Genomic DNA, 26,579 nt, shown 5'->3' with positions numbered 1-26,579 from the left:
ACCAAGTGTGCAGCTGCAGGATAAACTCCTAAAATGGAAGTGCTGGGTCTCGGGTGTGTGCACATGTGCACTGATAGTCTTGGTGCAATCACCAGAATTTACCAGTTTCTTTTGTGAACTGGGCATGCCTGTGTGCCTGGCTCATTGATGAGAACGACTGCTGGGTGTGCTGCCCAGTGGCTGCTGGGAGCCAACACGCTGTGTGGCAGGGCCACCTAACTAGGACATCTGAGGCCTGAAATTTCCTCTCTCCCAGTTCATTTGTTCCCAGGACGTACAACAACAGCCGCAGAGCACCATCACCTTGGGTTCTGCGTGCAGCAGAGGTCAGGTGGATGATGCCAGGGTTTAGAGGTATTATTGTGCTAGTTAGCTAAGAGGTGGCCCCGGTGAGGGGAGATAGGAGAGGATCACACACAGAGGAGGCAGCCTTGTGCATCAGAGATGGTGATTAGCTTGGTCTGGTGGCCCTTCTCCCCTTCTCCCTTCCTCCCCACTCTGCCCTCCCTCCTTCCTGGCTTCTCCCAGTCACCTGTCCCCCACCTCGCGTGTCTTCAGGCCAGCCTCTGCTCATTTCCAGCTGACTTCTATCTGTTGCACAAAGGTTTCTTTCTTTCTTTCTTTTTAACTTACTTGAAAATATTTTTATTAGGGCCTGGGGTGTAGCTCAAGAGTAGAGCACTTGCCTAGCACACACAAAGCCCTGGGTTCCACCCCCAGCCCTTAAAAAAAAAAAAAAAAAAAAGCATTTATTATGTAATATTTTAAACATTCTGAAAAGTGCAGAAAATAATGTTCCATGTGCCCACCACCAGATTTAACAGATGTTAACATTTTGCCTTAATTTGTTTCATCTCTCCCTCTTCTTTATTTTTAAAGAAAGAAGCTGTTAAGATACAGCCAAAGCTGCCCCTCCCGGAGCCTGTGTCTCCCCTGTGGGAGGGAGCCTGGGGCACCAGCCTGACCTGCCCTCTGCCCTCTCCGCCCCGCCTCCCCCTTCATGCAATTCCTGGTTGTCCTTCAAGACTCCGCCATACACACCTCTGCCACCCTCCAGTGGGTGCTGCCCACTCTGTACTCTTGCCAGACATGTTTCTACAACAGCACTTGTCACAGCATAAAAACAACTGATGTGGCTCCTGCCTCCCTCCAAAATAACCCATGACATATTTACCTTCCTGTACCTATCATGACATGGCACTTAGCACACAGTAGACCCCAGAGGGCTGGCTAGATTAATGTCTGGCTCAGTCATTGAAGTGACTGGGTGCAGTGGCACACACCTGTAATCTCAGTGACTAGGGAAGCCGAGGCAGGAGAATCACAACTTCTAGGCCAGTCTCAGCAACTTAGTGAGACCCTGTTTCAGAATTAAATGAAAGAGTTGGGGATATGGCTCAGTGGCTGAATGTCCTGAGTTCAGGACATTCAGAGATAGATAGATATATAGATAGATAATTTCTTTTCATGTATATATTTTTTGGTATTCCTAGTACCAAAAAAAAAATCACGGTGAATGTTCTAGAAATACTTGCTGAGCTGTAGGGATCGGGCAGCCTGGTGGTCCCACCATCTCCCGATCTTGTGATGAGTTGTTACCCTTTCTTTCAAGTGTGCTGTTGCTGAGTGGCACTCGCTTCTTGCCTGCACCCTGTGGAGTGTAAATAGCCCTGTCCCTCTGCTGGAAAGCGAGGGACCAGCCATTCTGGCTGTCCAGAAACCTTCAACAGCTACAGTTTCACAATTCTTAAAATCGTGAATCAGGACTATGAGAAAAGCCAGAATCTGTCACTAAGCAGCCAAGTGCCGAATGAAGCTGCAAAGCTCTTCCCATCTGTGAATCACAATTAGACCACACCATGGACTAGACTCGAGGGATTAGCAGGGTCAAGGGATTGGCAAATTCGGTCGGCTCATCCATCCCCTGGCCTGGTGGCAAGTTCATGCCCACAAAAGTTCTCACAGAGGAAGGCCTGCCTGGTTTGCATGGCCTTTGAAGAACATGTGCACCGGTAAAGGTCATTTTCAGGAAACATTGAGCGCACACCGCTCCACATTGGGAGAGATCTTTTTCTTCTCTGTCTGTACAAGTCTCAGTTATTATGTTAAAATATCAAGCACCTGTACTGGTGCTAGTTAATATGCTAAGTCCAGGGTGGTACCTGCCCATGTACTCCTAGAGTACAAAGGGACACCAGTAAGCAGTGGAGGTAGAGAGCCAGGGCATTGGCTAATCTGCCAGGGTCAAGCAGTGGCAAGTGTGTAGTCTCTCACTCTCGCTTTTGCGCTCTAGTGTATGTGTGTGTGTGTGTGTGTGTGTGTGTGTGTGTGTGTGTCTGTCTGTCTGTCTGCCTGCCTGCCTGCCTGCCTGTCTGTCTTTTTTTTTTTTTTTTTTTTTAAGCAGGCTGGAGATCAATCCCAGGGCCTTTACATGCCAGATAAGTGTTCTACTAGCCCTTTTTATTTTGAGACAGGATCTCACTAAGTTGTACTGGTTATCCTTGAACTTGAGATCTTCCTGCCTCAGCCTCCTGAGTAGCTGGGGTCACGGGTGTGCACCACCACACTCAGCTCTGTGGTTGCGTCTTTGCGGGCCTCCTGCACTTGTTCTGTTCTACGTGAGGCAGTCACAGTGATCTTTGCAGGTCACCAGCCTGTTATCATAATTGGCCAGCACCTGCATCCAGCAGGGATCCCACAAGAAGCAGAGGCACCCCCTACCCCCTGACCCCACCTTCAGGAATTTAGGTGAAAGAAATTCGTGAACAGATAACAGAAGTGTGGGTGGGTTAGGGGAATCACTGTGGGAAGGGGAGGCTTCCTGGAACAAGCAACATCCGGGAGCCATTACCCTACCTCCCAGGCTTGATGAGGATGACAGAAGTTTCTGGAAGCTGGTAAGAGCTGTGGCTGTAGGAAAGGGTCCTTTATGTAAGGGAAATGCATCTTTGACTGATTTCTCATTATGCAGACATGGTAGGATGTCTTACACAAATTGAGGTGGCTGTGATGTCACAGGCCATATCATCTTTGTGTGTGTGTTCTCTCTAAATTTTTATTGGACATCATAATTACTCATAACAGTGGGATTTGCCGTGCCATATTTGTACATGCACATAGCTGGGAAGTACAGTTTTATGGGGCTGCCATCATGTGTGGCCCCTCATTGCCCCAGATGTCATGACGTGGTACGTGGCTGTACTCCAACCTCTCCTCCACCTTCCCATCTCCTGCATTGGCCAAGCTCAGTTAGAAACCAGAGGTCAGGGGAAACCAGGAGATGCACACTTTAAACATCTTCCTTCCAGAGCAGGGCAGATGGAAAGTGGGACACACCACCAGGGCCCCGTGTGGTCCGGCCCCTGGTGACCTTCCCAGCCTCCTCCTCCTCGCTGTCTAGGCTCTGACCCCCTCGGGCTCATTCCACCCTTTATGTGCCCTTTCCTACCCAGTCGCAGCACATGCCCTGCCCTCTGTTGGCAGCCCTCAGCTTGTCACTTTCTCAGAAAAGCCTTCCCAGAATCCCCCCCTGTCCAAATCAGGTACTTCTGTTCTGTCGTGGTAAACTTCCTTTGTATAAGTTCGTGTATGTGCTTGGTTAATATGTTTCTCCTCCTAAAGTTAAAGCTCTGGGAAGGCAGGAACACTGCATCCCCAGCACCCAACAGAGAGGCATCCAGAAAGCACTCGTCAGACAGATGGATGCACATTGCACTGTCCCAGTGCCGAGGGCAGGGGACAGGGAATTAGCCAAACCTGAATAAGCATTACATCGTGTTTGGTTTGCATGGAATGTTTTCCAGTCTATAATCCCTTTATTTAAAAAGTATCCTAAGGAGGAAGAGTAGGAACTTAGTACCCACAAACTGAGGCATCCATAGAGGACAAAACTAATGCATGTTGTACTTTAAGGAAAACTTAATTAACTCATCACTTGTTCCCTTCTATCAGCTCCTGTCACTGTATATGAGAGCCACCTCCCTCACATGAAGACCCTGGCAGATGCCTTGACCTTTCTGCTGACTTTTAGAAATTGTCTACCCACAGACCGCTGAGGATTAACTCCATTTAATCACTAGAATGTCACATCCAAGATATTCATTAAGTCTCTAAACTTGACTCTGAACAAATCTCCCCCTGCTCCCAGCTGAGGGCCACTTCCACCTGGGGAGCCTGGCTGGTCCCTGTTTCTCCACTCTGTCCTTAATCCCTGCCAACCTCTGCATACCCTTGAGGTCTTACAGGCAGGAGATGACCACGGTTTCCTCCCCCCTGTTGTGGCAGCCTGGAGGCCCCTACCTGGGGCCCTGGTGAGGAAAGAATGGGCCTCTCCTCCAGCCCTGTCTCCAGGTTTCCTCCCCGTCTCTGTGATTAGCATAGTGGGTGATGGGGATCAAGAGTTTTGGTGAGCAGGTTTTTAGATCATTTCCCAAGTTGCTATCTGACTTCTATCACAACGGCATCTCTGTCAAAACCAAAGAAGAGACTGTAACTTACTGTTACAGTCAATTTTCAAAATAACCTTTGTTGAGATGGTTTACAGATTATACTAGTGTGACACGAGTGTTTAAAAGAACCAAGTCACATAAATATTCCGTATCGGTCAGCTGCTGTACAGTGAGCCTGGGTACCCACCCACCCTGCAACTCCGCAGCTCCGCAGCTCCAACCATTTCTTTTTGGCTCGTGCACTTGCAGCTCAGTTTGGATCTGACTGGACTTGGCTCCAGGTTGGCCCCAGGTCTTCCTCTCCTTCTGAGACCAATAGGCTGGCTGGGGGCTATCTATCTTGTGGCAATGGCAGGAGCACAGGATGGTAGCTTCTCCCCTGACCCCACACACAGTTCAAGCCTTTTTTTTTTTTTAGTTCTCGGCAGACACACCATCTCTTTTTTTTTTTTTTTTTTTTTTTAAGAGAGAGAGAGAGAGAATTTCAGCATTTATTTTTTAGTTCTCGGCGGACACAACATCTTTGTTGGTATGTGGTGCTGAGGATCGAACCCGGGCCGCACGCATGCCAGGCGAGCGCGATACCGCTGAGCCACATCCCCAGCCCAGTTCAAGCCTTTTTTGAAAGCCATTGACTAAATCAGGTCACATGCCCAGGCCGAGAATGGGGGTGGAGGGGTGGGCATTTCCTTCTTGAAAAGGTGGAGAGGATGAAAAGAATTTTATTCCAAACTTCAGTTTATATGCATATGAAACAAATATACAGTTTATATGTATATAAAACAAATATAACTGAACTTGAATAGTTCTTGTGAAACCGTCCTTCAGTCTTGGTAGATGTTCAAACGCATACTATATCAACAGTAAAAATGTATGTATGGGCCTAAGACATGTCTTTAAGTTTCTAATCTATTAATTAGATACTGACTTCTCTTCATAAGAAGGAAACTCCTATTTTTTTATTTTTTTATCATATATTTTCTTTCTAAAGACAGTCTTAGTGCTTTCCTTTCCACATCTAAATGATTTCTTCCTCCCCAGCATGGCTGTGACCCGATCCAAAGATGCTCCTCCTTTCGGCCCCCCCATCCCCAGTGGAACCACATTCCGCAAATCTGACGTTTTCAGAGACTTCTTGCTGGCCAAGGTGATTAATGCTGAGAACGCTGCCCACAAGTCCGACAAGTTCCACACCATGGCCACCAGGACCCGCCAGGAGTACCTCAAGGACCTGGCTGAAAACTGTGTCTCCAACACACCCATCGACTCCACCGGCAAGTTCAACCTCATCTCCCTGACCTCCAAGAAGAAGGAGAAGACGAAGGCGCGGGCAGGCGCCGAGCAGCACAGTGCGGGGGCTATCGCCTGGCGGGTGGCAGCTCAGGACTTTGCCCAGGGGGTGGAAATCGACTGCATTTTGGGAATTTCCAATGAGTTTGTGGTGCTCCTGGACCTTCGCACTAAGGAGGTGGTGTTCAACTGCTACTGCGGGGATGTCATTGGCTGGACCCCGGATGCCTCAACACTGAAAATCTTCTATGGCCGAGGAGACCACATCTTCGTCCAGTCCACAGAGGGCTCTGTGGAGGACATAAGGGAAATCGTCCAGAGGCTGAAGGTAAGAGGGGGCTGAGCAGTGGCGTGTTGCTGGCATGTGTCGTGTGGCTGGCAGAGGCCTCGGGAACCCCTGAAACACTTTTCCTCTCCCAGTCAGTCAGGCTGATGTGAATCGGCCCTGGGAGCACCAGAATTGTCACTTACACACTGTGGATCTGGTGGGTCCTGCAGCCCAGCTTCTTCATGGGGAAAGTTTGGGCCAGGGATTTGAGGCTTTCTATGCCGTCGTCACCTTGGAAAAACAAAAGGCATACTCATTAACCCTAGGAGTTGATGGAAAAATATAAGTTGAAGCTTATGTCAAAGATGCAAAAAAAAAAAGCAAGTGGGGCTGTGATGTAGCTCCGAGGTAGAGCACTCGACGACAGGCCCTGGGTTTGAGCCCCAGGCATCGTCAAAAAAATAAAACAAAGACTAAAAACCTTACTCCCGCTCTCTTGGTGGGAATCTCAGTCTCAGACCATTGGCCACAGCCAGAGTGGCAATGAGTTAGTACCCAGCTGGCAGTGGCTGCCTGAAGCTCTGTGCCAAGAAGTACTCAGAAAGAAGGTCCACTGTGGGTCCCGCGGCAGTTACCCCAATGCAGGTGTGACAGAGTGGCGAGTCAGGTGAGCTGAAGCTAGAGAGCAGCATGCACAGCAGCTAGGAGCACAGGTTCTAGAGTTCGAAGGCCTGGCTCCAAGTCCTGGTGTTGTCACCTTTCCAGCAGTGTGACCTCCAGTGAGGTACTTAACCTCTGTATGCTTCAGTTTCCCTAACTGAAAAATGGGACTGAGAATCACCTGTATTGAGTGGATGAGTTCTGTTGCCCAAACTTGCCTGACTTGGTGGCAGGGACCTCCCGTGCCACTGTGACTTGTGGCTGAACTCACCTTTCTAGGCCTTTGCATTCCCGTTATGTTCAGGTTAGATTGATGAGCCCTGCTCACAGCTCCCTGACCTCACAGTTCACACTGCTTCATAGGAAATAACAGTTGGTGTTTAGATTTCCCCCATTAGGAGGTGAGTCTGGGCACTGAGGCCTCTGTCTCTTTGCCCACTTGCTGGTCTCACGTGCTTAAACTAGGACTGGCACATAGTAGGTGTTCAATAAACACAGAGTAGTGGTTGGTCAGTTGGAGGAGTTTTTTGAACGTTTTCTCTGTATTGTGTTCTACATGCAAATGTCACATAATCTTGACACACACCCTCCAAGTGTAGGTCCTGTTTTGTCCCCTCTTGATAATTGTGGAAACTAGGCACAGGAAGGTCTTGATACTCACATGAGATCCTACAGCCAGTAGGTGGCAGAACTGGAATCTAAATCCAGGTCTCTCTGCCTCTAAAACCTACTTCTGCACAAACTCATGGCTGCCCTCTGTCTGCTTCCTCGGCGTCTCCAGTGGGCCAAGAACCCCTGAAACAGCATGGCTGAGAGCAAACTGGTGTCCCTCCCACCCTCTGGGTTTCCCTATCACAGTAAAGGACAAGTCCATCCTTCTGTTTGCTGAGGTCAAAATCTCGACATCAGCCTGGCTCCTCTCTGACCCACACCCTCACAGCCTGTCGCGCTCCCCGCCGCAGCCTGCACCCAGCCCAGCCAGTCTCCTGGGTGGTTGAGGCCGTCTCCTGCTGTGTTTCCCTGTATCTGTTGGCAGTGTGGGTGTTGGAGGGATCCAGTCACTTCTGTGCTCCAAACCCTCAGCTCCCTCTTGCTAAACGGCAAAGTCCTTACACTGACCCATGAGGCTCCTTGTGCTCAGCTCCCTGCTGACTCCTCTGGCGTCCGCCCCCATCACTCTCCACCCAGCCACACAGACCTGTGCTATTTCTCAAATGTGCTGGGCAAGTGTCCCACCTTGGGACCTTTGTACTGCCCACAGCCCCTCACTGGAACACTTTGCTCCATACATACCCCTGTGGCTCACTCCCTGCTTATGGTCAGGTGTCACTAAAGGCTCATTGTCTTAAGAATGCAGACCCCCTTCCCAACTTGGCCCAGAGGGTGTGGCCATCCGCTCTGCCTGCCTCTCTGCCACTGGACGTGGACTTCCGTATTCTCCGTTCACTGCTGTGTCCTTGGTGCCCAGGCCAGCATCTGGTACACGGAGACATGGACTCGGGCCATCCTAGTAACAGGATTAGGCAGTGCTCATGAAGGACCCCCTGTGTGTCACACTTACTCAGCCCTGTATGTGGCCATGCCTTTTGCTTAGTCAGCTATTTTGCTGCTGTGACTTAAAGACCCAACCAGAATAACAGAAGAGAAGGAAAAATTTATTTGAGGGCTTCTGGTTTTAGAGGTCTTAATCCATAGAAGGCCAGCTCCATTCCTCAGGGCTTGAGGTGAGACAGAACATCATGGCGGAAGAGTGTGGTGGAAGGAAGCATCAGAAAGCAGAGAGAGAGAGGTCTCCACCTGCCACATACAAATGTGTACCCCAAAGCCATGGCCCTCAATGAACAAGTTCCTCCAGCCATGTCTCTCCTGCCTCCAGTTACTTCCAGGTTTCTGTTCTCACGACTAAAAGACTCGGGGTCACTCCAGTTGATCTGGGCTGACTGGGCTACGCAAAATAACCACACAAGAGACACAATACCTTTTTTCTTTGGGGTCACTGTGATGGCTCCTCTGACCTTAAGGGTCTTCAGGAAGAGAGAGGAGAGCACACGCTGACCCCTTTCATTGAGGAGAAGCTATTCACATGAGGCAAGGGGTCAGTTTCAGGGGGCTGAGTCTATCTTCATGATGTCCACTGTCAGCAGGTTGACTGTCACCTGGGTAGGCCACACCCAAGGGCACAGTAAGAGAAGGGGACACACACAAGGCACTTCCATGGAAGATTCTATCCTAAACAGGGCGAGGGGTTATATTACAAAGGAACAGGTGAGCATAGCTTCACCCATGGGGCTGTAGCAAGACACACCCATTTCTGTGACTGAGCGCCTCAGCACCCAGCTGGGGAGTGTAACTCAGTCACCCGTAAGGTTGGCCTCCCACACTTTACTGAGATGTGACACACTGACACCCCGGTTTGAAGTTCAGGTCTTGGGCCTTGTTTGGTCAGGCAGAAGGCTGGGAGCATCCCCCAGCCACTAGAGAACAGTTGTAAAGGATAGTTGTCTTAGTACCTTTGGTCTGCTTTAACAAAAGACCTTAGACTGGATGTGTAAAAGACAGGAATTTACTTCTCACACTTTGGAGGCTGGAGAGACCCAAATCAAGGCGCTAACAGGTTTGATTCTGGTGAGAGCCAATCTCTTTCACAAATGGTACCCTCTTGGGCCTCTCTTATAAGGGCATCCATGTGGCTTATATTAGTAGGATAAGAAAGAATAAAATGCATCAAAGTATGACCTGGATGTGTTGCTCAATGGTGTGGCGCTTACCAGGCATCCGAGAGGCTGTGGGTTCTATTCCTGGCACCATGAGCAAAAATAAATACTATTTTGTGAGGCATGGTCATACATAAGTCTACTACTTTCCAAATTCTCACTATGTAAATCAGGACCTAAATAGATTTGGTGACACTTTCAGGTGAATCCGTTGCCACCCAGACTCCTCTTATTATCCACACTCAAGAAAGTGATCAAAAAAATAATAATAATATGATCAATGAAATTTTTTTTAAAAAAGAATGTGATCATTTTGGATTGCAAGAAATATTTGTGTCTGGACATGTATAAAAAAAAAATGAATGTACAGAGTATTTTGTGACATAGAAGGATCTCAAGTGGTAGTTAGCAGGGTGTGAAAGCCAGCACTCTAATACCTACATTAAATAGCATGATCTCTAGCCAGGCAGTGGCTTCTCACGGGAAATCTGAACCACTACCTGTTCACTTTCCATAATGTAATTTTAGGAGAGGGCAGGCTGATCTTGATAGAATTTGCTTAATAGCAGTAGCTTCTGAAGTTCATCTTTTTGTATTCCAAGAAAAGGAGGGAGCCGTTAATGGTGCACAGAGGGCCTCGGGCTCTGTTCAGCAGGGTCTCCTGTCTGGCCTTCACAGGTGTCATGGGGAATCTCGACTCAAGTGAAACAGAGAGTGATTGGAGGTGAGACCCTGTGTGGTCTGGTGATAATCACAAAGTACAAGAATATGATGTGAGCACCCGAGCTAGAAAAGGTCCCCATGTGGCAGGTCTGTTGCTTCTCCCGCTTCGGGTAGGATCTTTGCATCAGTCAGGATGTGACACTAGTGGCTTTAAAGAACAAAGGGCTGGGGCTGGGGCTGTAGCTCAGTGATAAAGCATCTGCCTGGCATGTGTGAGGCACTGGGTTCCATCCTCAGCACCACATAAAAATAAAGATATTGTGTGTCCATCTACAACTAAAAAGAATATTTTTAAAAAAGAACAAAGGTTTATTTCTTGCTCATACTACAAGTCCATCCTGGATTTGGCTGGGGGCTCTGCTCCACATTATTCCCATACTGGGACCCCACCTCCCAGAGAGCCACTACCCTCTAGAATCTTACTGGTCTCTGTTGCAGAGGCAAAGGACCTGTTCAGGGGCTCACACTGAGGGAAAAAAGCCCCACCCCAAGCACATGTCCATTCTACCCACAGCTCACCCACCTGACCACAGTGGCCAAGAGGTACAGTCTCACCACACAGGAAGGAGAGAGGTGGGGACATTGGCGAACACAGCAAAACACTGCTCTGTCCATGAGGTGATAAGGCACAGAGTAGCACATCCACATCTCCTTCCAGAAACCAGGTACTGGGTGGGAGGATGCTTACCTGGCTCAGTTGATGCTCACCCTCCTGGTGCCCTGGTGTCACGTGGGATGGTTAGACTGGCCTTTCATCTCAAAGGGGAAATAACTGTTAAGACTCAGTCCTGCCTGTTGCCCACAGGTGATGACCAACGGCTGGGAGACGGTGGACATGACCCTGCGGCGGAATGGGCTTGGGCAGCTGGGCTTCCATGTGAAGTACGATGGGACAGTGGCCGAGGTGGAGGACTATGGGTTTGCCTGGCAGGCCGGCCTCCGGCAAGGCAGCCGGCTAGTAGAAATCTGCAAGGTGGCTGTGGTCACACTGACCCACGACCAGATGATTGACCTGCTGCGCACCTCTGTCACCGTGAAGGTTGTCATCATCCCACCTTTCGAGGATGGCACTCCCCGAAGGTAAGGGCAACTCCCAGAGGACTAACGCAAGGCCCAAGGCTTCGGTAGAGAGGAGTAGACAAGTCCTGACTCCTCAGGAAGTGATAATGATGCTGGGTGGAAGTGAATGCTTGTGTGCCCATTATTAGTGTAAATTCTTTGTTTTATTCATATGTAATCTCTGGAGCAGCCCCAGGAAGTCGATGCATTTAATTAATTAAATTAATTAATTGCATTTTCTGGGTGAAGTACACAGTGTGAAAAGCAGCTTGCCCGAGGGCACACTACACTTCATTCATTTGTTCAGCACTTGTTTATTGAGCCCCTACTATGTGCAAGCTCTATTCACAGTACCCAGGATGCAGTGGTGGACACAGTAAAGCACCCACTCCCTTGGATTCAGTGTTCTTTGGGGAAAGGCAGGCAATAAAGAAGTAGATGTGTGGGCTGGGGTTGTAGCTCAGTGTAGAGCGCTTACCTAGCTAGCATGTGTGAGGCACTGGGTTTAATCCTTAGCATCATATATAAATAAATAAAATAAAGGTCTATCGACAACTAAAAAAAATTTTTTTAAAAAGTAGAAGTGTGATACAGGATGGGTAGCAACCAGTTTTAAGAAAGAAAATGGTCAACAGAAGGGCTACAGTATGACAGGATAGCTGTTTGTGGTGGGCAGAGAAGGCTGAGATAGGCTCCATGACCTAGGCAGCCATCTAATGAGGAGGAGCAGGTGGCTGGAGCAGAGTGAGCCAGGGTGAGAGCTGGGAGAAAAGGACAGGTGGCAGGGCAGATTGTGTGGGGTTCATGGCCTCTGGACCCCCTTAGGTTTTATTCTCGGTTCAGTGGGAAGTCAGAGGAGGGTTTGTTTCTTTGATTTGTTCTGTTTTGCAGAGCTGGAATTAAACCAGGGATGCTTTCATGCTGAGCCATATCCCCAGGCCTTAGTTTTGTATTTTGAGACAGGGTCTTGCTAAGTTGCTCAGTGTCTTGCTAATTTGCCCAGGCTGGCCTCAAACTTGCCTCAGCCTCCTGAGTCACTGGGATTATGGGCATGCACCTACTGGATTGAACCAAGGCTTTGCACATGCTAGGCAAGCACTCAAGCATTAAGCTATATCCCCAGCTCTCTTTTTCTTTTTTTTTTTCTTTTTTTTTTTTTTCTTTTTTGTTTTTCTTTTTTGGTACTGGGATTGAACTCAGGGGCACTCAACAGTGGAGCCACATCCCCAGCCCTGTTTCATATTTTATTTAGAGATAGGGTTTCACTGAGTTTCCTAGCACTTCGCCATTGCTGAGGCTGGCTTTGAACTCATGATCCTCCTGCCTCAGCCTGCTGACCACTGGGATTACAGGCGTGCGCCACTGCGCTCGGCCCTAACCCTCATTTTTAAAATGTAGTAAAGGTGTACAGTGGGCCCTCTGCATCTGCTAGTTCCATGTTGGTAGATTCAACAAAATGCAGATCAAAATTTTGTTTATGTAGTATTTGCCTTGTATTAGGTATTATAAGTAATCTAAAGATGATTTAAAGTGCAGAAGTCAGGGCTGGGGACGTAATTAATTCAGCATGCCCAAAGCCCTAGGTTTAATCCCTAATGTGCACACGTGTGCACACTCGCACATACATGCACACAAACCACATTGTGTGTGTGTGTGTGTGTGTGTGTGTGTGTGTGTGTGTGTGTGTGGAGAGAGAGATTAGATGCAAATACTATGCCATTTTACATAAAGAACTTGAGGATGCTCAGATTTTGGTATCCCAGAGGGATCCTGGAACCAGTCTCCAACAGAGACTCAGGGATGACTGTACTAAGCCCCCAGTTTGAACACTCATTAATGTGTGGTCAGTTTTTTGATTGTTTTTATAATCTTTACATCCTTTCCCCTGCCCCACCCCCACCTTATATTATCTAAAACAGTCCAAACCTTGGAATGTATTTTTGCACAATAAGGATCTTTTTAATTACTAAGAAGTTAAAGAGTAATTGCTTAATATCAGCTATCCAATATTTGTTAATTTTCCCTATTGTCATAAATATATAGTTTTATATAAATATTTTTATATGTTGATGGACCTTTCTTTTATTCATGTATTTATATGTGGTGCTGAGAATCGAACCCAGTGCCTCACACATGCTAGGCAAGCGCTCTGCCACTGAGCCACAGCCTCAGTCCAGATATGTTTTTTTAAGTTGTTTTATTGATCAGGATCTTCCTGTTGCACTTGGTTGATATCTCTCTTTTTTTTTTTTTAAAGAGAGAGTGAGAGAGGAGAGAGAATTTTTAATATTTATTTTTTAGTTCTCAGCGGACACAACATCTTTGTTGGTATGTGGTGCTGAGGATCGAACCCGGGCCGCACGCATGCCAGGCGAGCGCGCTACCGCTTGAGCCACATCCCCAGCCCTGATATCTCTCTTAAGGTTCTTTTCTGTAAGCGTCCCTTTTCTGTTTATTTATTTTTGTTTTTTTTTTCTTCAAAGTTTGTATTGGGAAGAAACAAAGTCATTTGTCCTCATAGTTTCCCACTTCTAGGATTTAGCTGGTTGCCTCTCTGTGGTGCCCTTTAACTTGTCCCTTTAGCACAGGTATTTTCTGCAAACTAGAGTTCCAGACAGGGGCACAATCAGGTTTGGGTTAAAAGCCTCTCAGCCGCCATGCTTCCTCAGTGTGTCTCCACCAAAAGGCATTGCAAGTCTTTATCCTTCAGAGAGTGACCCGTGGGTTCCTTCATCCCCCAGCCCTCCACCTCATGGCACAGCAGCCCTTTGTGGTCACTGCCTAGATCCAATACTTCATTACAGGTCATAGAGGAACAGTGTCTCAATTCTGTCATCCTTCCTCATTGATCAGCTGGATTCTCCTAAAAAGAACTTTCCATCAGGAAGCATTTGGTTTGGGCTGGGGATGTGGCTCAAGCGGTAGCGTACTCGCCTGGCATGCGTGCGGCCCGGGTTCGATCCTCAGCATCACATACCAACAAAGATGTTGTGTCCGCCGAGAACTAGAAAATAAATGTTGGAAAATTCTCTCTCTCTCTCTCTTTCTCTCTCTCTCTCTCTTTCTCTCTCTCTCTCTCTCTCTCTCTCTCCTCTCTCACTCTCTCAAAAAAAAAAAAAAAAAAAGGAAGCATTTGGTTAGTGTAAGTTGTACAGGGAAGGCAGGATAAATGCAGTTTTCAGAATGATGAGTTGGTACCCTAGCAACCTCCAGAGGTGACCGACAAGAGAGAGAAAATGAATAGCACTGTGTTCTGAGCTCTGGGAACACAGTGGCCACCCAAGACAGTCGAAGCATTGGTCCTTGTGGAGCTAATGAGTGAGTCAGAATAGACCAACAACAAATAAATAAGATAATTTCAAATAGCAAAAGAAAAGGTGGGCTCTGCAATGAGAATGCTTGGTTTGAATCCCAGCTCTTCCCTTTTTATTATTTTTGTATTTATTTTTTGCAGAGCTAGGGATGGAACCCAGGGCCTCACAAACATGCAGTACAAACGCTCTACTACTGAGCCGCATCCCCAGCTCTCTTCCTCTTATTACCTGTGACCCCTGGGCAAATGGCTTCACCTCCTTGTACCACCTTGTTCATTCATAAAACTGGGAACATAGTAGATCCTTCCCACCAAGGTAGCTGGAAAGCAGGAAGACCCATGAAGCTCCTAGGACAGCACTTGGTCCCTAGGAGGCACTCTGGAGACACTGGCTGTGAGATTCTGGGCCTGAGGAAGAAGAAGGGCACAGGAGCTCTTAGAGGGGCAGCCCAGGGGGAGAACCAAGGCTCTCAGCCTATTGACAGACCAGTGGAGGGCCTGCGTGGCCCAGCAGACTGAGCCAAAAGGGGGACATGAGGTGAGGTGACACTGAGTGCTGTGTTCACACTTATCCTCGGTGGGCTCCCACCAGGACTGATGGGATTCCCACTTTACAGAGGAAATCAAGGCCCAGAGTGGCCAAGTCACTTTTGCAGAGTACACAGCTAGTAAGTAGTGAATTAAAACTCGCATCCTAGTTCACCAGTACTCTCTGGACTCTAAAAGCCATCTAGAGCTCGGGCATGAAAGTCAAGTTCTCAACCTCTAAGTCTACCTGTGAACATGTGCTGGGAAACAGGGCAGGCCCTCAGCCTGACACCAAGGGCACAGCCACCTCTGCCTATACCCTGGGTCCCTCAGCCTCAGGTTCCCATCATGCCCCAGGCATACCCCGCCCCCACCCTCTTCCCATGTCCTTTTCCACTTCTGCACAGAGCCAAGGCTCACCTCTCATTTTTGTTTGCTTGGTACTAGGGATTGAGCTCGGAGATCTTTGCCACTGAGCTCTATCCCCAACCCTTTTTACTTTATTTTTAAATATAGTTTTAGTTGTAGATGGACACACAGTATCTTTATTTATTTTTATGTGGTGCTGAGGATCAAACCAAGTGCCTCACACATGTGAGGCAAGAGCTTTACCACTGAGCTACAGCCCCAGCCCCCTTTTTACTTTTTATTTTGAAAAGTTCTCACTAAGTTGCTGAGGCTGGCCTTGAACTTGCAGTCCTCCTGCTTCAGGCTCCTGAGCCGCTGGGGTTACTCATATGTGCCATCTCACCCATTGTCAGCTCTCCTATCCCACCCTTCCTGTAGGTGGCCAAGTCTAGATGAGATCACCCTGTAGGCCAGTTCCTTGGCAGTCCTTCATGCTCCTCGGGCAAGGACAAGACCCCTCTTCCTCACTCTGCACACACGCACTTCTGTGCACACTGTTGTCAGCTCACCTGTAACTGGCTCTGCAAAGTTTAAGGAACATGAGAGAGGCTGTGGGACATGCAGGAAGGGACAGACAGAAGTGAAAGCAGAAGTCTGCATCCTCTGGCTTTGGGAGACAGGGAGCATGCAGCCAGACTAGATCTTCCCCCTGATGTCTTCAGAGGTAGCCAGCAGGGGGATGGGATCTCCCATTTGCAGGGCTAGTATGATTTGGGCCTGGGCAGTTTTTGTTGTTTTTCAAACACAGAGGAAGCCAGCTGACCTCATTTGCAAAGCTGGTGACCTCAGCTCCCCAACCTTCCAGCCTCCTGCAATCCTGGCTTCTGGCTCAAATGTCACAGTAAGCACATGCAGGATGGGCAGAGGTGTACTTACTGCCACCAGCCAGACGGTATGGCATGCCATGAGACCCCATGCTCCTTAGATGAGGGACCTTGTGCATGCTAAGCAACTGCTCTGCCACCAAGTTTCATCCCCAGCCCAAGGCTGGGAGTTTATGAGTGAGCCCCTGTTTCTGGGCCACACAGCTTGGGAGAGTAGGCAGATTCCTGAGCCGCATAGGGCTGAAGGTGTGGCTCAGTGGTAGAGCACTTGCCTTGCACATGTGAGGCACAGGGTTCAATCCTCAGCACCACATACATACATACATACATACATACATACATACATACATAAATAGAGCTGGGGTTGTAGCCAGTGATAAAGCACTCATGAGTTCAGTCCCCAGTAACCCCCCCACACACACACACACGCACGCACACACACAAAAGTATAGTATCCCTTTCTTTTTACTTCTTGTCTGAATAGGATATTTCTGAAAGAATACTTAAGGAACTGGGATCAGTGGTGCCTCGGTTAGTGAAACTAGGGGACAGGGATGCCCTTTTATACCATCTTAATCTCTTAAAAACAGTTCAGAAGCTACACTGGTGAAGTGGGTCTCAGCATCTTTACTACACAGCTCAGTAACCTGCAGGATCCCAGGCCCTGCCTTGAGGGAGATTCTCACCCAAGCAATCTGAGATGGAGCCCAGGAATCTGTATTCTTAACTGAACACTAAAAGTGATATAGATGCTGAGTTTTCAGATTACTGGGGAAAGCTAGAGAGGAGTGTTCTCCAAAGCCCATGGTGGGCATGGCTGGGCTTTGGAGAAGAAATGGGAGACTTCAGTCTTTGAGTTTTTAGGAAGAACAGATTGACAGGGCACAGAATAATCTGGAGAAAGTGCTGGCCTCAGCTCTTGTTTATTACACACTTGGCATGTGCCTGACCCTGTGCTAATGCTCATAAAATCACAGATTAAGAAACTAAAGCTCAGAGAAGGAGCTGCCTCTTCCAGAGCCACTCAGCGGATAACCAGGCGTTGTAGCCCATGAGCCTTGCTCTCCACCACTGTGTGCTTCTTTCAAACTGAGTGAATGATATTTCCCTCTTGAAGGTCATTACCAGAGGCTCTTTTTAAAAATATTTTAAAGATATTTTTTAGTTGTAGATGGATGCAATATCTTTATTTCGTTTATTCATTTTTATGTGGTGCTGAGGATTGAACCCAGGGCCTCACAAGTGTGAGGCAAGCGCTCGCCACTGAGCCCCAGCCCCAGCCCCAGCCCCACCAGAGGCTCTTGACCAAAGATGAAGTTGTCAATAATGGGAGGAGAAATCAGAGACCCAAGAAATCTACCCACTGGCCCCCAAACCACTCTGTAGTGGGCCAGTGTGCATGATGGTGAAAGGGGCTTTGGAGTCAATTTAATATATTAAATCCAATTTCTACCTCTTGCTGACTGAGTGACCTGGACAGGTTACTGAATTTCTCTGTGCCTTGATTTATTTAATTGAAATGTGACCCACCAATCAGAACTCTGTGCACCAACACTAGAACCAGCCCCAGTGAAGCAAAAGGGAGTCTTTGCCAGTAAGTGCACCTGATGAGATTAGGAGGTAGCCAGGATGAGGCATGGCTGTCCAGGGCCTCTGATGCCCTTGTCAGGAGTCTCTATCACCCTTCTCCTTTTCTGTGTCGTTTTTATTCTCAGGCAGACTTCTGCCTCGTGGGGACACAGCTCTACACTAGAACTGTGCTGTCCCCCAGCTCAGCAGCCCCAACAGAAGTAGATCCCCCGCCCCCCGTCACTCCAGGAATAGCTCCACAGTGATCTCATTGCTCTGACTGGTGCTGTTTAGGGCACATGACAATCCTGTGCTAATCATTGTGTTCAGGGAGAGAGACGTTTCTGATTGGCCAGGCCTGGGTCACATGCTCATACCTGGAGCCAGGAAGTGGGGTGCACCCCACCTGGAGCACACAGCTGTTACCAGGAGAAGCGGGTGTAAAAGCCGGGCAGGCAGGAGCAGCAGGTGTGCCACCGCCTGGGGAGGATGGCACCTTCCTTCACCTCTGCGGGCCTGCCCTGTCTACAGGCCCTGCCAGACATTTGCGTTGTCATTGTTCCCTGCCTGGTAAGGCACTGACACCTACAGGTCCACAAAGACAGCCTGGAGGAACTGCTCTGTCAACTCTGACCACAATGACACCAAGGGCCTCAGCCTCTTGGGCCCAGTGGCTAGAGCATATCCTCAGGTCACCCTTAAACGATTCCTTAGCAGCCATGTCCGGGGTCACAGCCTGAGTCACCGGGGCTACCAGATCTTTTGCTGAGTGACTAACGATTCCCTGAGCTCCAGAGAAGTCTCAGAGGATGGGCCGATAGGGGCAGGAGGGCTTCTAGGCCGAGGGCTTCTAGGCCAAGCGCTCCCCAGCTCAGCTCTCACAGTTGCCAGGAGGTGGATTTCCTGAGCGCGGCCCTCAGGCGCACAGCCCCTCCCGTGCTGTGCTGCAGCATGGTGCAGGGTGCCACCAGCCCTCCGTCTCCCCGCCTCAAGCCAGGATCACTGCTGCGCGTGCCAGCCCTGGTCTGGGGGGATTCACAGGCCGCTCCGCATCTATTTCAAGGTTCTGGGTTTTGTAGCTCTTTATTTTTTATTTTTTTTTTTTTAACCACCCTGCAAAGTAGGTCACCTGCTTCTCCTCCAGCAGCCTTTGAGATTCTTTGGAACAAGGCAGAGACTGTCCTTTCATTCCGAGGGCATCCGCCTTTCCTGCCCGGAGTACTGCTAAGGGGGGCCAAGCCGGCATGCAGAGGTCACTGGCTGACTGGAGGCCTGGGCCAGAGAGAAGGGAGTGGCAGGGAAACTGAGAGAGGGAGGAGGAGGGGACAGGGGATGAGGTAGACAGGTGGCAGGCGCTGGAGCCCCTGTCCTACGACTCTGAGCTGGTAAGTTTCAGACCCTAACTTGAAGGCCACTGCTTGGCCTTTAAAATAGGCCACCATGGTTCAGATTTAACCAGGACAACCTGGTCCCGTGTAAGCGGGACAACTGGTCCCTCCCAGGCAGCAGGCACGCGTGCTCGTGGGCCAGGCCTGAGTAATGGAGCTGTTCTTCCCAGGGGCTGGCCAGAGACCTATGACATGAACACCTCGGAGCCCAAGACTGAACCGGAAAGCAGCACCCCTGGGGGCCGGCCCCCCTACCGCAGCAACGCTCCCTGGCAGTGGAGTGGCCCTGCGTCCCACAACTCTCTACCAGCCTCCAAATGGACAGCCCCGGCCACACCCGGCCACGCCCAGTCCCTGAGCCGGCTCCCGAAACAGACATCTATGGTACCTTTCCGAGAATCCCAACCACTGCACAGCAAGAGGTAAGGATCCCTGAAGGCCACCCTTCAGTCCCGCCTTCACCTGCCAGACCTGAACTTCCTCTTCTCGCTCTCCTTTCCGCGTTCTCCATTTCATTTTCCCCTCAGTCTTTCTACCTTCTTTCTTACCCTTTAGTCTCGTACTAAAACTGTTTTCTTTTAAGTGAAGGGGCCCAAAATTCAAAATGCAGGACAATGGCTTTTTGAGTGACGCAGGGGAGTAGAAAGGGGAGGAGCCACAGGTGGGTGCCACTGCCTCCCCCTAGTCCTTGAGTTGGGTGGGAGCTTCAGGGAGTTTGTTTGATGGTGACGTTTGGATTACTCTTTTGAATATATCATACATTAAAATATAAAAAAGGCTGGAGATGTTGCTCATTGGTTGAGTGTGAGGCCCTGTGTTCAATCCCCAGCATCATAAAAAGAAAGAAATATTTAGCTAGCCGCTATGGTGCATGCCTGTAAACACAGCACCTCAGGAGGCTGAGGCAGGAGGGTCCCAAGTTCAAGACCAGCCTAAGGAATTTAGCAAGACCCTCAGCAAATTGGCAGCACCCTATCTCAAAAAATAAAAGAGCCTAGCCAGGCACGATGCCCGCCTGTAATCCTCACAACTCAAGCTGAGGCAGGAGGATCACAAGCTCAAAGCCAGCCTCAGCAACTAGCGAGACCTTGTCTCTAAATAAAATTTTTAAAAAGGGCTGGGGTTTGTGGCTCAGTGGCTGAATGCCCCTGAGTTCATTCCCCAGTACCTAAAAGGGCTAGAAATGTAGTTCGTTCGAAAAGCACCCTGGGTTCAGTCCGCACTACCAAAAAAAGAGGGAATACAGCTTGTCCCAGGAAAGGGTCAAGAACTATCCTCAGCGGCCTCAACTGCAGAAGCTGAGGGTGGGGACAGTAGAACCAGTAAGAGGGGGGCCCAGGGGTCAGGGCTTCCCACTGCCCTTTATTCAGCGGATTGCAGCTGGGGTGCAGTTGAGCCTGAGGGAGAGGCCTGTCTGTCTGCCTCTTGAGGGGTACCCTCCCCGTCACCCCTGCCTTCTCCATCTCTCCCCTCTCATTCCAGGCCTGTCAGCTTCCCAGAAACCCCTTACACAGCATCACCAGCAGGGGCCGACAGAGTCCCTCCCTACCGACAGCCTTCTGGGAGTTTCTCCACCCCCGGCTCAGCCACCTACGCGAGGTACAAGCCTTCCCCAGAAAGGTCAGAGTCTCTTCATGCTTCTCAAATTAAGAAATCTGTTGAAAGCTGGGGAGCCTTCTTTGGGAAATGTACCCTCTACACTTTTATTTGCCATTTTATGGAGTTTCTGGATTCCTGGAGGTCTTCAGAGGTCCCATCAGGGGGTTGTCTTTGTCCACTTTAAAATTTAGGGTTGGGCATGGCTCTGTTGGATGGGGCTCTCCACTGGCTTTCTTTGCAGCAGGATTTGGGGTGCCATTTTTTTGACACATGTATTGCTTGAACAAGACCATCCTCCATCACCTTCCACCTAACTCCTTAGCCCCTACCCCTAAGACTATCCGCATTATCTAGTCCCCTCCCTTGGAACCATTCTCAACCTGGGAGCCTGAGAGATCTTCCCAAACCCTCCATGGGTCCCCAGTACTGTCCCTGCGTCCCGTCTACTAATCAAACCCTGATCCAGCTCCAACTGAACTTGTTCCCAACCACCATCACCTCCAGTGCCCTAGGCTTATCCTCCCCAGGGCTGTGTGTCAGGGGCAACCCCACCAATTGCCTTTCCTCAGGCCAGGACTGTGGGCCTCCTCCTGGGTGCCCCCCCTCCTCCGCCCCTTGCTGTGGTCCGCCTGCTGGGCCTGCAGAGTCTCCATCCCTGTGCCCTCCTCCTTTCCCTGCTGCCTCTGTGGGCCTCCAGCCTTTGTGTCCATTCCTCTGGTCCACCCTGCACTCAGTACCTGAGAGCTCTTTCTGTATCTGGGCATGGGTGTCCCCTGTCTGGACCCTCCCACAACTTCCCAACACAGCCACAGGCCCCTCGTTGTGATCAACCAAGGCCTCTGGCACCTTGCAAGTCAAGTGCAGTGCCACCCGCCAGCCTCACCGGCCACTTGCAGGTTCCTAGGATCTAGGTGGGCTGTCTGCTCTTCAGAGCGCTCGCTTGTGTCCTGTCCTCAGCCTGGAAGTCCTTCACATTTCCCTCCCACCTAGCCTGCTTCCAGCTTGAGCTCTGCTGCGCCCTGGAAAGCTTCCCCGAGTCTCCCCAGCATGGAGGAGGTGCTGCCCTGGGTTCCTCCGCTCCTGCTCCTGGGGAGCTTACTGAATGTGGCCTTGAGCAAGTTAAGAGTACATGTGTGCACGCGTATGTGTATGCACACACGTGGGGGCGGCAGCGCGCTCAGCGTCTAGGAGTGTGCCAGTCTCTCCTTGTGTTCTCACCACAGAGCACAGGGACTGACATGTGACTGTCTGTGGTACATAGTTGATGAAAGGACAGTGTGGGCGGGTTTGTTTAAACAAAACCATCTGCTTTCAGTCCAGGACCAGTCCACCAGCCAGAGGTTCTCAGTCTTCAGTCACCTCCATAAGGACTAGTTAAGTACAGATGACTGGGCCTCACCCCGAGTGTCGGCCTCTCTGAGCTAGAAGGTCCACAGTAGAGCACATTGTACCCATGGTGCTCGCCCAGGAACTGGGTGCTCCGGAGCTGCCATGCTATGCCATCATTAGATTCTGAGCCTCTGTTGCAAAATTGGAGCAATATACCCACTGTTTCACCTTCCAGTGGCCACCATTCAGCTGTCATTCAGCATGGGCCCAAGAGCCTTCTGTGTATCTGGTGCCAGGAGAAATGTTCAAGCTGCTTGGTTCCAGATCCGGTGGGCTTCCTGCTGATGGTGGTGGAGAGAAGGTCTTACAGAGCATTTCCACAAAGAAGGAGGAAGCACAGCCCAGGGCCTGAGGTCCAAGTGGGCTGCCTGGAGGAGGGGGCATTTGAACAGAATTTGGGGAGATTAGTAGGAGTTGGCCACAGAGAGGAGGAACAAGGTAATTCTAGATGGAACAAGGCCACAGAGTCAGAAGGATGGCATGAAATGCAGGAGGAACCAGGAAGAATCTGGTCCATATAAGATGTGTCCTGCAAGGACCCCTGGGCCACAGCAAGGTCTCAGCCTAGACATGGCAGTTGGCATGAAGCCAATGGTGTAGGTGGCAGAGTTACTGAGGACCATTAGGAGCGTTCCCCCCCCCCAAAGTCTTGGTGTTCCCCTCTGTAGTATTGTTTTAGCCCTTCATTTGGAAATAATTGTCTCCTAATGGATTCCTTGTTGTGCCAAGTTGTGTCCCACGACATGGATGTACCACAGTTGAGCTACTCGCCCACTGGAAGACATTCGAGTGGTCTCTGGGTGTGGGCTATTACGGATATTCATGCTGTGAACATGTACATTCAGGCATATAAGTTTCTGTGCAAAAATAAATTTTCATTTCTCTGGGATAAGTGCCCAGGAGTACAATTGCTTGCCATCTGGTAAGTCCATTTTACATTCCCACCAGCAGTGGATGAAGGATCCAGTTTCTCCGCATTCTCGCTACCATTTGGTGTTGTCACTATTTTTCATTTTAGCTGTTCTGATGGGCATGTAGTGATATCTCCTTGTGGTTTCAATTTGCATTTCTCTGATGGCTTACGGTGTTGAGCAGCTTTTCATGTGCTGATTTGCCAACTGCATATTCTCCTCAGTGAAATGTCTGTGTATGTCTTTTGCCATATTCTAATTGGAGTCCATGCTTTGCAGTGTTTGAGAGACTTTTATATGTTCTAGAAGTCCTTTGTCAGACACATGATTTACAAGTATTTTCTCCCATTCTTAAGTTTCCTTTTTACCATCATTATGGGGTCCTTTGCAGAACAAAACTCAAATTTTGATGCAGTCCAAATTATCATTCTTGGTTTTTTTTTTTTTTTTTTTTTAATCATGTTTTTGGTGTTGTTTGAGAACCCTATCTAGTCCTGGATCCTGAAGGTCCCTCCCTCCCCCGCCGCTTTTATTCCCTAGAAGTTTTAGGTTTGACATTTAAGTCCTTAATCCTTTTTCGCTCAGCTTTTGTCTATCTAGACAAGAGGTTGAACTTGAGGTTCCTTTTTTCATTTTCTCCAGCACCATTTATTGGAAAGGCTGTCCCTCTTCTACGGCATTGCTTTTGCTCCTCAAAACAAAAATTAGGTGGGCGTGGTGACACACACTGGTAATCACAGTAGCTCAGAGGCTGAGGCAGGAGGTTCAAGTTCAAAGCCAGCCTCAGCAACTTAGAGAAGCCCTCAGCAATTAGTGAGACCTTGTCTCAAAATTAAACATTAAAAAGGGGGGGAAGGGGCTGGGGATGTGACTTGGTGTTAAGCACCCTAAATTCAATCCCTGGTATCCCAAAAAATTAATAATAGGAGCATGATTAATTGGGCATATTTGGGTGGATCTGTTACTAGGTTCTCTAATTTGTCCCATCAAATCTGTATGCATGATCTCAGTGAGTCCTCTGAGCAACTCCATGAGCTAATTGTTTCATTATCCCCATTTTAAAGAGGAGAAACTGAGGGCTGGAGCTGGAGCTCAGAGGTAGAGCGCTTGCCTTGTATGCATGAGGCCCCAAGTTTGATCCTCAGCACCACATAAAAATAAATAAATAAGGGTTGAGGCTGGGGCTCAGTGGTAGAGCCCTCACCTAGCATGCTTTGAGGCACTGGGTTCAATCCTTAGCACCACATAAAAATAACTAAGTGAAATAAAGGTATTGTGTCCAACTACAACTAAAAAATAAATATTTAAAAAATTAAATTAAAAATAAATAAACTTTCAAATAAGTAAGTAAAAATAAAGATATGTGTCCTTCTTCAACTAAAAGATTTTAAAAAGAGAGAAACTGAGGCTCAGTGAGGTGAATTAACTTGGCTATGGTCACTATGCCAGGAAGCAGAGTCTGTGACTGTGGCCTGACCCTGACCTCAGAGCTATCCTGCCTTCCCACGGACTCAGCTCCTCCAACTCAAGGCTACATGCGCAGTTCCCTCTGGAACCCTAGTCCACAGAAACCCTCACAGGGCTGTGAGTTTGCATTTCAGGCTCTCTGGCATTAGCAAGTGGGAAAATATCCCTTTTTCTCCAGAATCCAGCTCCTCTCAGCCCACCCCTCTCTTCTAATGCTCAAGAGTCTGCCCTCTGCAACTTAAATCTCAGAATTTTCTATCTCTGGGCTGGGGTTGTAGCTCAGTGGCAGAACACTTGCCTGGCAAGTGAGGGGCACTGGGTTTGATCCTCAGCACCACATAAAAATAAATAATAAAGATATTGTGTCCATCTACAACTTAAAAAAAATTTTTTTTAAATTACTGTGTCTGTCAACAGCTTAGTTGGCAGACACAGAATGTTCTAGCACGCCTCATGCCCTAAACCCCCAGAACTACCTCTCATAGTCAGTCACCAGCCTGCAGTAAAAGGCCCAAGAGCAGGTCAGAGCTTTTCTAGTAGCCTTGGCCTTAGCTTCTTCCCTCTCCCTATTGCACAGTTGTCTCATGATATCCTGAATCCATGTGATCTAATCAGACATGCCAGCCCAGCCAGGGATATTTGTCCCCAATGAGGACCCTCTGTTATATCCAACAGGCCTACAAGTTGCTAGATGAACTCAAGCTTTTAGGAGCACAAAGGTAGACAGACAGAGCCTGTCTTGTGGCCTGTCTTTCTGAGAGACAGGATGACATGATCATAAAGGGTTCAAAACCAGACACAGTCCCTTGCCGGCTGAGTGAGTGTGTGCAGGTCCGTTTGTCTGTGTCTCCGTATGCTTGTCTCCTAGACTGTGGAGAGCACCCAGAAAATTGCCCAGCACGTAGGAAGTACTCCACAAGGCTTGCTACTGTCAGCACTGAGGAAGGGCCCATGTTGGCAGCTGGAGTAGAGCCTGGTGCTGTAGTCGCTGCTCCCAGAAGTTTGCCACTTGTGTGCAGGATGAGCCTTCAGGTGCCCTAGAGGGTCTTTTTTTTTTTTTTTTTTTTTTCTGTTTTCCTCAGCCAACTCCATAAAGAATAGTACATCCCTTAGGAGGCACTTGACCATAAGTGACTCAACCTAACTCAAGAAGACATGAAGTGGGAGGTGCAGTGGCACACCCCTGTAACCCAGCAACAGGAGGATCACAAGTTCAAGGCCAGTCTCAGTGACTTAGCGAGACTCTGTCTCAAAATCAAAAGGGCGAGGGATGTAGCTCAGTGGTAGAGTGCTCCTGGGTTCAGTCCCTAGTATAGTTAAAAAGAAAAAGAAGGCATGAGGTGGGGATTTATCATCTCCCACACTCAGGGATGTCTTCAACTGTCTGGCTTTACTCATAGCCCCAAGTAAAACCAGTGCCCTGCAAAAGGAGAGGGAAGAACTACTTTTTGATTTTAAGAATGAAGAAACTGCTGGGCACAGTAGCACACTTGTAAACCCAATGACTCTGGGAGGCTGAGGCAGGAGGGTCGGGAGTTCAAAGCCAGCCTCAGCAACTTAGCGAGACCCTGTCTCAAAATTAAAAAGTTTTAGAAAGGGCTGGGGATGTGGCTCAATGGTTAAGTGCCCCTAGGTTCATTCCCTAGTACCAAAAACATAAGAAGAAGAAGAAGAAGGAATTAAGTCACTTATCCACCCTGGAAGATTGCTTTGGACCCCTAATGATTGCCTTTTAAGTTGTCAGGATTTACTCAAGTCATATGACACAGGACTGGTGCCAGAGCAAAATCTGCTCCATCAACAGGGACAAAGAAGGCAATGATTGTTGGGGTGGCTGCTAACAATGACTACATCATCTGTCTACCCTTTTACCCAACCATCCTATAATTTGATGAGGGTAGATTGACAGAGGAGGCCAGAGCCCTCTGCTCTGGTGAAGCTCATGTTCACATTCACACTTATTTGGTACTTTGCTCTGAGGCTCACTTGGGCACCCCCAGCTCAACCTCCCCAGAGTTGGC

The 26,579-nt window shown here is 48.9% G+C and overlaps 1 protein-coding gene across 1 annotated transcript in view; it reads left to right on the top strand.

Annotated features, from left to right (window-relative positions):
• The window catches only part of Sipa1l3 (signal induced proliferation associated 1 like 3), a 226,555-nt gene that overhangs the window by 153,331 nt on the left and 46,645 nt on the right, over nt 1–26,579 (top strand). Inside the window, exons 9-12 of the mRNA XM_026412165.2 lie at nt 5,490–6,066; nt 10,909–11,183; nt 19,363–19,614; nt 20,675–20,812. Coding sequence (XP_026267950.2) covers nt 5,490–6,066; nt 10,909–11,183; nt 19,363–19,614; nt 20,675–20,812 — 1,242 coding nt within the window. The remainder of the gene's footprint in view (nt 1–5,489; nt 6,067–10,908; nt 11,184–19,362; nt 19,615–20,674; nt 20,813–26,579) is intronic.

This window comes from Urocitellus parryii, chromosome 15 (assembly GCF_045843805.1).
Source record: "Urocitellus parryii isolate mUroPar1 chromosome 15, mUroPar1.hap1, whole genome shotgun sequence".
In the NCBI taxonomy this organism is placed as follows: domain Eukaryota; kingdom Metazoa; phylum Chordata; class Mammalia; order Rodentia; family Sciuridae; genus Urocitellus; species Urocitellus parryii.
Note: the sequence above shows the minus strand (reverse complement) of the source record. Positions and strands in the feature narration are given on the sequence as shown.